The sequence below is a fragment of the Cynoglossus semilaevis genome, chromosome 5, assembly GCF_000523025.1.
Source record: "Cynoglossus semilaevis isolate Cse_v1.0 chromosome 5, Cse_v1.0, whole genome shotgun sequence".
In the NCBI taxonomy this organism is placed as follows: domain Eukaryota; kingdom Metazoa; phylum Chordata; class Actinopteri; order Pleuronectiformes; family Cynoglossidae; genus Cynoglossus; species Cynoglossus semilaevis.
Genome location: NC_024311.1, coordinates 8,537,844 through 8,547,508, shown reverse-complemented (window position 1 = coordinate 8,547,508; position 9,665 = coordinate 8,537,844). Strand labels below are relative to the sequence as shown.

The 9,665-nt window shown below is 43.7% G+C and overlaps 1 protein-coding gene and 1 long non-coding RNA gene across 2 annotated transcripts in view; one reads left to right on the top strand and one right to left on the bottom strand.

Annotated features, from left to right (window-relative positions):
• The window catches only part of LOC112487068 (uncharacterized), a 79,728-nt gene that overhangs the window by 55,605 nt on the left and 14,458 nt on the right, over window positions 1-9,665 (top strand). The gene's annotated exons all lie outside the window — the stretch shown is intronic.
• On the bottom strand, window positions 170-9,615 carry fgf3 (fibroblast growth factor 3). The gene is made up of 3 exons (XM_008310348.3): window positions 8,054-9,615; window positions 6,844-6,947; window positions 170-5,291 (listed from the first exon to the last, which is right to left on the bottom strand). Exons 1-3 carry the CDS (start codon window positions 8,301-8,303, stop codon window positions 4,914-4,916), a joined length of 732 nt encoding a protein of 243 aa, XP_008308570.1. The 5' UTR covers window positions 8,304-9,615; the 3' UTR covers window positions 170-4,913.

Below are 9,665 nucleotides of genomic sequence, written 5' to 3'. Positions count from 1 at the left end.
GTGAAATTATATATTTCAATGTATAAGTCGCACCTGAGTTTCAGTCACAAACCCAGCCAAAGGATTTAAAAGAGTGCGACTTAAAATACGATAATCGGCAAAATCCACTTCCGGGTTCCATCTTGATTCTGTCGTTTCTCATTAACCAGACTCGGTCGTTTTAGTTGGATTCTAACTTTCAACCGACTCCTGTGTTTGTCGTTCTGTCGTCCTGTCGGTCCGCTCTTTGCTACATCCATTTCTTTCTGAATGCTAACTGTCGACCAAATCCTTCCGTGGACATGAAAGGATGGAGGTTGATGATAGTAAAATAAATGTGGTTGAATTAAAACAGATGGGGGGGGGGGGGGGGCAGGGCCCACATGAAGGCCCTCGCCCCTCTAAGGCCCAGCATTCCTGTTGAGTAATCTAAGAGTTAGGCATTCATAACAAGGTGTTACATTTTGTATGACACAGTTTCTGCTTTCAAGAGGGCCTGCCTTGTTTATTGACTTTGCTGCTTTTGGTCGGCATTTCAAAAAAAAGCCCAAAAGTCTCAGGCGGCATCGCTTCCCAGGCCCCCCTTGGGAGGAGCTATTGTCCGGCCCAGGAAGCCTCCCCAAACCCGCAGGTATAGAATGACAGGGCTTTATATGCAGCTACCTATAGACAGGAGCGAGGCGAGGCCAAACCTGAACATCCAGCAGGTTCCAACGCGACTCCTGATGAATTTTGCATTGACACTTGTCGTTTTTTACATTTGTGCTGCGACAGGTGTGCACTTGACAACAAATGAAAGGGGAGAAAGACAATGGGGAGAGTGTGGGTGAGAGTGTGTGTGTACATGTTTTTGTTGGGTTGTGGGGACATGGGCTGGTTTTTGAACATCTGAGGACCTGGTCCTCAGACGTCGGCCCTCGTTAGACCTCAGGTTAAATTAAGATTAAGATTAAGGATAAGAGATCTGGATTAGAATGTGGAGTTGTTTTTTTGGTGTGGCTCAACATTTTCACTGTGAAGTCATGTTGACCTTTTAAGGACGTTTAGAACGTTCTTGGATTTTTGAGGTTAAAGTACGGTTTCAGGTTCAAGGAAGGATAATCTGTATTCTCAGCTGTATAACTGAATACAGCATTATGAGGTGGCCAATTATTGTCTTCACAATTATATAGAGAAAAGAAAGTGTATATGTGTGTAAATAATTAATGAAATTTTGTTTGTTTTAAATACCCCCGTAGGTCTAATACTTACACTACTAAGACTATTGTGTCATTTAAAAAAATAGGATTAAAATGACAAGAAATGCGAAATATATGTAAATGTAAATAATATTATAAATTAAATATATTTTTTTTGCTACAGACCAAGTACAGACACCAGCATTTACCAACATTTATAAACTTCAAAAAAGTCACACTAACACAGACCATTCCTGAGCATCAGGTTAAAATATAAATTGAAGTACTTCAACAGGACGAGGATTATCCAAATTAGGATTAACCACTAAAGTTTCAAATTTGCTTAAATCCTGAGATTTAATAGTTATGGTTAAGGTATCGTGCTGGGATTAGCATTGTGCCCTCACAACTTTAGAGAAACAAGCGTGCGTGTGAGTGCACGACTTGTGATAAGTGGAGTTGGTGTGACACCCACACCTGCCTGCCACCGCTCCACTCTGAAGAAATATGGCACAGCGGCCTATTCTCTGCTAATCCTCACTGGGAATATTGACAGAGAGCGGAGAACAGTTAGTGTGACGCTCGCTGTGTCGCCGAACTAAAAAGTTGCAAATAATCCTCCCGTGACCCGGCCCTGACGGCATCTGCGCCATCTGTTTTCACAGTCAAATTATACATGTAAATCTGGGCTTATCATGTGAAGCAGATGTGTCAGGGGCGGAAACGCCACATCTGTGCAGAATGAAGAAAACATGGAGAAGCTCTGTCTGCTCCCACTTTTTTACATGTGATGCTAAAAAAACAAAACATGCTTTTGTTTGCTGCTTTCAAAGGCTTGGTGCTGAAAGACCAAGAAAAAAACAAATCTTTCAACTTCAAATATAAAGAACCCACCAGAACCAGAACTCAACCCAGGTCTCGGCCGGCGACCATCAAATACAGCTTTCTAACACGTGATACTGCACGAGCGAGGACGATGTCATCTTTGGACGTTAACTCCACTGCGGAGAGGACGCGTGTGTGTTTGTTACTGTAGTTTTGAGACTCGGAACTTCTTCAAGGTACCTTATACTTTTTGAAGGATCCGGTTCGTTGAAGGCGCTGTTGGGGGAAAACGCTGAGCTTCACCACGACGTCGTCACAGTCTAGACTACGGCGACATTTGAGTCACTGTGAAGATTTGATTTTCTTGAGCTTTAACTGTGTCGTTCCACCAGAACTGCAGCACGACATTCACACATCGGTACTCCAACATGTCTGGACTTACCTCTGGTGTCTTGGTACCATTGAGATATTGGACCATGTACAGAAGATGTATTTTAAAATACCAAGCTTCATGGTGAAAACAGGGTAAAAAAATCATCATTAGGTTTTGACCATAAAGATCTCTGAACCAGGATTATGGACCAGGATTATGGACCAGGATTATGGACCACTTTTAGACCTGTTCGTCAGTAATGGGTCACCATGGTGATTTAGCAGTTTAACAGTATTTTACATCAGTTTAACACTTTAGCTCGTTGGTTGACAAGGCTGTGGACTGGAGTCTTTAAAGACACTGCGATAAATTGTTTCAGAAAATATTAATTTACGGGAATTACGGGAAGACGGGGCAGTGGGGGTGGTACAGTACCCCTACATGTGTAACTACTTCATAATGTAGTAATAAATCATAGAAATAATTCTGCAATTGATTATTTGTTTATTCATTGTTCTGTGTACTAATAAAGAAAACCTTTTCATTTATCAAGTTAAGAAACAGCACTTAAGGCAAATAAAAATTTAATTTTAGCTCCTGCGAGCCACAGAAAATGACTTGGTGGGCCACATTTGGCCTGCGAGCCTTGAGTTTGACATGTGATATAGAGAGTGAAAAGGTCCTGACTTTGACAATTGTTTGGGAGTAGGTCAAAAGTAAGTAAATAAATTAAGTCTAAATCGAATGAAAACTGAATACTTTCTGTTTTGTGAATCTAAGAAATCTTTTTTTTTCTTCTTCTGACCCCGGGACACATTCTAATACTAAATTCTACTAGGTCATATTTGTTCCTAAATAATTCAGTTCTGTTATCACGTTGGTGGTTTGTGGAATTGAGTTTTGGTGTTTTTTCTTTCCTCTTCTTTTTTTGTGTGGATGAAATCAGTAATTGTTTCTTTAAAAACCTGAACTAAAGAGAGAAACTCAGGAAGAAAGACATTCAGAGATGGCGTTTCCTTGTGTCAGTAATTATGCATTTATGATGGAGCCAGGTGGCGGATGAAAAACTATACGACAAACGACAACACTGGGAAACAGACGAAACAAAAAATGCAGGAGTAGTCTTCTCAATAACTTACAACACAGGAGGCATCAAATAAATATTCATATCATTAGTAAAATATACAAAGTACTTCTTTTCAGTTTACAGACAGTAGACAATCACATCAGCAGATTCCTTCTCACATGGATCCCCCAACCCTTTGCTCTTTAAAGGCATAGTTCAGTTTTTTTTTTTTTGAAGTGTGGTTGTACAAGGTGTCAGGATTACAATACATAATCATACCAGCTGCACCCCCACGGTGTCTGTGTTCGGGGTGGAAGGAGGGGGCAGAGTCGTTGCAGAGGAGGTAATAAATGGAGGAGTCCACTTTCAAAAAAGCAAGTTCTCCTTTATCAGGACATATACAGCTTTTCTATTGACTATATATGAGTGTACTCATACTGCCGGCTCAACAATGATGTGTATGTGCCGTGTTTCGTTATGTTAGCACTCATGGTCTGTTAAACATAAGCCGCGTCTTTGTTTCTGTTAAACACAGACGCTCTGAGCTGTTCCACAGAGAAAACCAACATTTGTGTCCACTTAGCCACAGCAGCTACTGGACCACTTGTATTTCGCGTGGAAGGTTTGTGATGTTTGGGCCAAAGTCAGAACTAGAACCAGAACCATGGACATAGATGGAACAGGATTGGTAAATCTGGTGATCTTTGTTATTAAATCTTTGATTTTCTCTCTGGACTGTTGAAGTATTCTTTAAGTACTGAGTACTGTGTCTGACAAATACAAGTTAGCCATGGGTTTGATTGATGACGTTTTTTTGTCCTGTTTTCCTCTGACAGCCAGTGTCCTGGTCTCAGTCTCAGACCACTGCCTGGTCTTACATTACTGCCCATTGACCAGCACCTTGTACCCCAACCCCCATCAAAGAAACCTGAACTACCCCCCCCACATGAATCTGACAAAAAAGTGCTTTGCTGAATGAGTCCAATATCCATTATGTTTTGTTTTTTGTTGGTTTGTTTTTTTAGCACTTCACTGGCGCAAAATAGCATATTCTCTTGAATAAAAAACCTACAGTGTACTGTACATGCATACTATATATACAACAACAGGAGCCCTTAGTGACGTCCACAGTGAAATGATCGCTGGTACAAAATAAAATGTCCTTTTTTTTCTTACCAAAGATAGAAATGTTCATCTATATATCAACAAACAGTAGCAAAGTCAGCAGTAAATAGAAGATTACATATCCTGTGTGTGTGTGTGTGTGTGTGTCAATCTCCTGAAACGTGGAAAATTCAAATACAAATGTGTCCAAACACTTCAGGTGGACGGAGACCGTTTCTCCTCTGGTTGAACTTTACAGATTTCTCGTCCATGTGCGTCAATCGTGGACAGAAAAGAAAATTCCAGAAAGCAGCATCCAGGCTGTTCTCGCTCGTCCTCCATTGAGGTCCAGCTACAGTGTTTCCCTGCAGGTCACAGTCCTGACCTGTCATTGGTCAGCACCTTTTCGGGAGCGGTGCCTGCGCCTTCGCCGTTCGCGTCGGTGATGATGCGTGTGCGGGTGATGCTGCTGTGAGCTCTGACTGTCCCTCAGTCTCCTCACCATCTCGTGGTCCTTGTTGCCCAACACACGGGGCAGAAAAAGTGAGGCTTTGTCCGTGCTTCTGGTTTTAAAGCCCCGCCGCGGCCGCCCTTTGCCGTTGATAGAAACGTACCACTGGCGTTTAACACTGGCTCTCCTCTTGCCGTTTCCCCCGCTGCCTCCTGGGGGCAGCGGCTGCTCGGTTGAGTGGTGGCGTGAAGCATAGGTGTTGTAGCCCAGCTCGTGGATCCGCTCCACGAACTCGCACTCTTTGGTGAACACTTCCTGGGGAGATGAAAAGAAGGGAGACGGGTGAGCCACATTTGTCCTGCAGCTTGTGGGTGTTTTTGATTCACTGAGTGTTTCCGCTGAGCTTGGACTCACAGGCCTCAGCTACAAATCAACCGTGAAGTTGAGCAACTGACGGCAGATTAATTAACTAGTTCACAGGGACAAAAACTACAGCTGCAAAACCACATCTTCCCTCTAGGCCTCAGACCTGAGGCTGCCTCTGGGCTTCCGTCAGGTTATAAAGAAAAAAACAAAAGACGACTTTTCAATGAGGTTCAAAGTCATTTGGTATTAAAAAAAAACAGAAAACCACATATAACCTAAAATGTTAATGCCATAGTTTTTTTTTTAAAAAAGACAAAGACGACTTATATTTACATTTTCAGGCAAAAGTCTTATCAAAGATTAGTCAACTATCAACAACCGCTGCCAAATCAGTTGCTAAACCAGAAAAACCCCCAGGATTCAAACCAACAAAGTAATGTTACTATAGCTGCATTAATCCACAAGCAGCCTGTACCAGACTCCAGTTTATGTTGAGGTAGAATTGGAAAATAAACACATTTAGCTTCACTTTAAAAAACATAAAATAGGAACAAAAAATATCAGCAACTAGTAAAATATTAGCAAAAAACCTGAAACTTAAAAAAAAAATCTTTATACGATGGATAGATATAGTGGTGTTTTCTTTATATTTGTAACTAGTAGGAGTTGTAGTAAAATGTACTTGTTTTTCAACCCTAGAGTTTTGTGTTTGAATATGTTAACGCTGTTATAAAACTCTTTAGGAAGTCAAACTTTAGGAAGAAGAGTGACAAGAACAGACGTTTCACCTAAAAATCTCACATTAATCTGCAGCACAAATACTAGATACTACACATTACTGCGACAGTGGTACGATAGAAATAAGGTTTGGTGTATTCTTGAATTATTTTAACTATTCTCAATATTCTTAATATTATTATTATTTATTCTTCAGTCCCAGCGGCTGGTTAACAGTCCAAAGATGAAGCAGATCAAACAGGAACCTGACTGAATATGACCTCTAACTGGAGTTAAAGTAAGTACTTTAACCAGGGGCACAAAGACATGCAGCTAGAATCAAACCCCCAACCTGGTTGTACAAAGACGACCCAACCCAATCCACTCTTCAGTGACATTTTCAAAAGATCTTTTAAAAAAAATAATTGAAGTCCTGTAACGATGGATATGGTCCGCGCGGTGGTAAAGTGGTCAGTGATCTTGCCTTATATCAAGACGGTCACCTGTTTACTGGTTTGATCCCCAGTTTTCTCCAGGTTTGGTGAATTGTTCACACTAAGTTAATCGTGGTGTGAATGTGAGTGTGAGTGGGGGGCGGGGGGGCTGCTGTTTAATGCTGGCTGCCATGTGACCCCAAAAAGGATTAAGCGCTAGAAGAAGACTGAATAAATGACTGGAAAAATGGAGGCGCCCCCTTGTGGAGATGTCAAATAAAATCACCAGAAGTGTTTTGCTGCTACCTAGCCGTGTATGTCGGTTGTAATGTCTGGTGTCTGTGACTCACCGAGGCGTACAGCCTTCCTTTATCGTTCATGGCCAGATAGCGGCCGGAGAAAAGGCCCTTGATGGCCACGACGCCCACGTCCACCGCGGTGATCTCCATGATGCCTGAGAGACGGGAACATGGACACAACCGTCAACAAACAAACAAACAAACAAACAAACTTGGACACACACTGCTGCTCCTACAGTGTAATCAAACACTCTCCCATTTAATCATCTCTTCACTGTGTTGAAAAGAACATCCAATTGTTCTGAGCTGCGACCAGGACCAACAGCAGGATAAAGAAACAGTTAGTGGATTGTAATGAACTCATTTCCGCCGTTGTTAGCGCCTCATTCTGTGTGTGTATTGGCCCTTAATCAGTGCGTGATTACTCCAATGAGAGAGCGAGGGGAGAGAGACATAAAGACGCAGAGAGAGAGCGCGATTGAGACTCTAATGGTCTGTGATTAGATAAACACATCCGATAGGACAGCGCCTTTGTTAGTCCTGAGCCCGGACTGATACTTGTAATGCAGATTAACCTGCGTGTCAGACGCACACACGCGCGCGCACATACACACACGCACGAACACGCAGCGACACAGTACACATACGGGAGACACACTTGTTTTCCAGTTGATGTGAACAGACCAAACCGAAGTCTTATCTTGGTTTAACCTTAACCACAGCCCTAATGTTGACCCAACCATTATTCAAATCAAGCCTTAATCCCAACTTTACCCCAGTGGTTCACAGATCTGGTTAGTGAGGACTGTTAATCTGGACCAATTAGGGTTTTTTTTTAATTTCGGAAAAGTAATTTAATTACAAATAAAAACAGTGTTGAGAAAGAAATAAGAAATGGACAGAGAAGGAATAAATTAACTCCCATGACAGTTTTCTTCATATTTGCTCAAATCAAACCAAACTGATCCGACAAGTTCAGAACCAGGTTCTACCCTCAACAGGGGCCAAAACTCCGGGGCCACATGAGGTCTACAGGTCCAGACTTGGTTAGTGATTCATGTTTTAAAAAGTCAATAATGTAATTACAGCCAGTCACACATGAGGTGATGGATTAAGTCACTGATAAAGTGATTTAAAATAACATTTAGGAAATAATTAAAAACTATAAAATATATATTTTTTAATTATTATTTTTTTCTTTCTCAAAACTCTTGATTCACTGCGGCAGTTTTTCCGGGAGTAAAATGCAGCCAATACTCACTCAGCGGGTTGTTCTCCTCCAGTGACCCGTCGATCTTCCCGTTCGGGTGGATCTGTAAGTGATATTTGGTGGCGCAGTATAACTTCCTGCGTCGCGGAGCTCCTCCGAGGTGTTCGTACACTCCCCCGCGGCCGCCGGCGTCCCTGCGCTGCCGGGGGTCGCACGGCTGCTGGCCACGGGCGCAGCGGCTGCGGGCGCTGACGGGGTCCAGCAGCAGGCTCAGCAACACCAGCAGAGCTCTCACCAGCATTGTGGCATGGTCGGAGAGGAACAACGACTGTGGCGAAAAAACGGAGAACTCCTGCTAACGGGCTCCCGGGATCCCATTAAAATCACTCGGGGCCCCCGCCCCAACGCTGGAGAGCTCCGGCTGCACTGCGCACACGGCGAGCCCGAGAGAGTGACAGCACAGCCGGCTGCTGCCCCCGCTGTCCGTGCTCCTGTGCCTGCTCCTCCTGCTGCTCCTGCTGGAGGTCCCTCCTGTGGATGTGACTGGAGCGCAGACTGAGCGCAGACTGAGCGCACATATGAAAGAAGCTCGCGGCGACAATAGAGCCTGAACTCCCCGACCAATTGATACAAAGGGACAGGGGGGTGCGGCGGGGAGGGGGCGAGGTGGTGGAGGTGGAGGAAGTGGGGGGCGCGCAAAGGTATCAGCACCGTGTGAAGCGCAGAGACCGTGTGCGTGGATAAAATTACACAGCAGCGCTGCAGCTCTCGGCTGAGCTGAGATCAGTTCTGGGCCGAAAAGAGCAATTAGAGCAAGTTCCCAAAACTATAAGAGGCTCCGCAACAGGTGAGGAGGAGAAGGAAGCGGAGGAGGAAAGGAGGAAAGGAGGAGGAGCAGGAGGAGCAGGAGGAGGAAAGACGGCACTGCTGCTGCCAGATGTGCTCATAAATAATTCACACAAAGCTGAACATAAACTAAAAACCACTTAACTTCATTGATAATGTCAACATTTTCTCGTGCCTCTGTCACTGAAGGCTTTTGTTTAACAAATTTACCATGGATGAGTCTGAGTGCAGGGATTTAGATGCAAAAAGTGAGGAGACTTTTATCTTTCTCCAAAGTTAAAGTTACAAAAAAAAAGTCAACTTTTGCAGAGGAGCTGAGACGCCAGGAAATATTCAGTAGGAATCACAACAATGGATGTGAAAAAAATAGTTGTCTAGGTGATGAGGGGACCTGGAATTGGCCACTTTTTCAATGACAATGATTGAAAAAAAGAAGAAAAAAAAAAGACGACGACATCAGTGAAGTTTTATGGTCTAAGAGCGATCATTTTCCTGATTATTGACTTCAGCCCTAAAGGTTCATGACTCTGACGCCCGACTTTTCGAGCTCCAACAAGGAGAAAAACGGGCAAGGTTCCATTCAGTTTTTATTTCCTTAGCCCTGACTCTGAGCCGCTCGCCGAGCTCCTCCAGACTGCCGTTGATCTCCTGCTCCTCCTGCTGCTTCGGCTCTTGCTGACGGCAGGTTGTCCTGGGAATCACAGCCTGGCTTCCTCTCCCGGCAGTTAAAAGTTCACAGCCATCTTTGTTCTGCAACATTTACGCACTTCCTCCCTCCTGACCTCTGAGTCCTGCGCCAGCTTGTTACTGCCAGGTA

Coding starts and splice junctions, on each gene's coding strand:
- fgf3 (XM_008310348.3), bottom strand. CDS start 8,303: ATGCTGGTGAGAGCTCTGCTGGTGTTGCTGAGCCTGCTGCTGGACCCC. Junction 6,948..8,053: donor GGAGGAGAACAACCCGCTGA/GTGAGTATTGGC, acceptor CCCGTCTCTCAG/GCATCATGGAGATCACCGCG. Junction 5,292..6,843: donor AAGGAAGGCTGTACGCCTCG/GTGAGTCACAGA, acceptor TCATCTCCCCAG/GAAGTGTTCACCAAAGAGTG.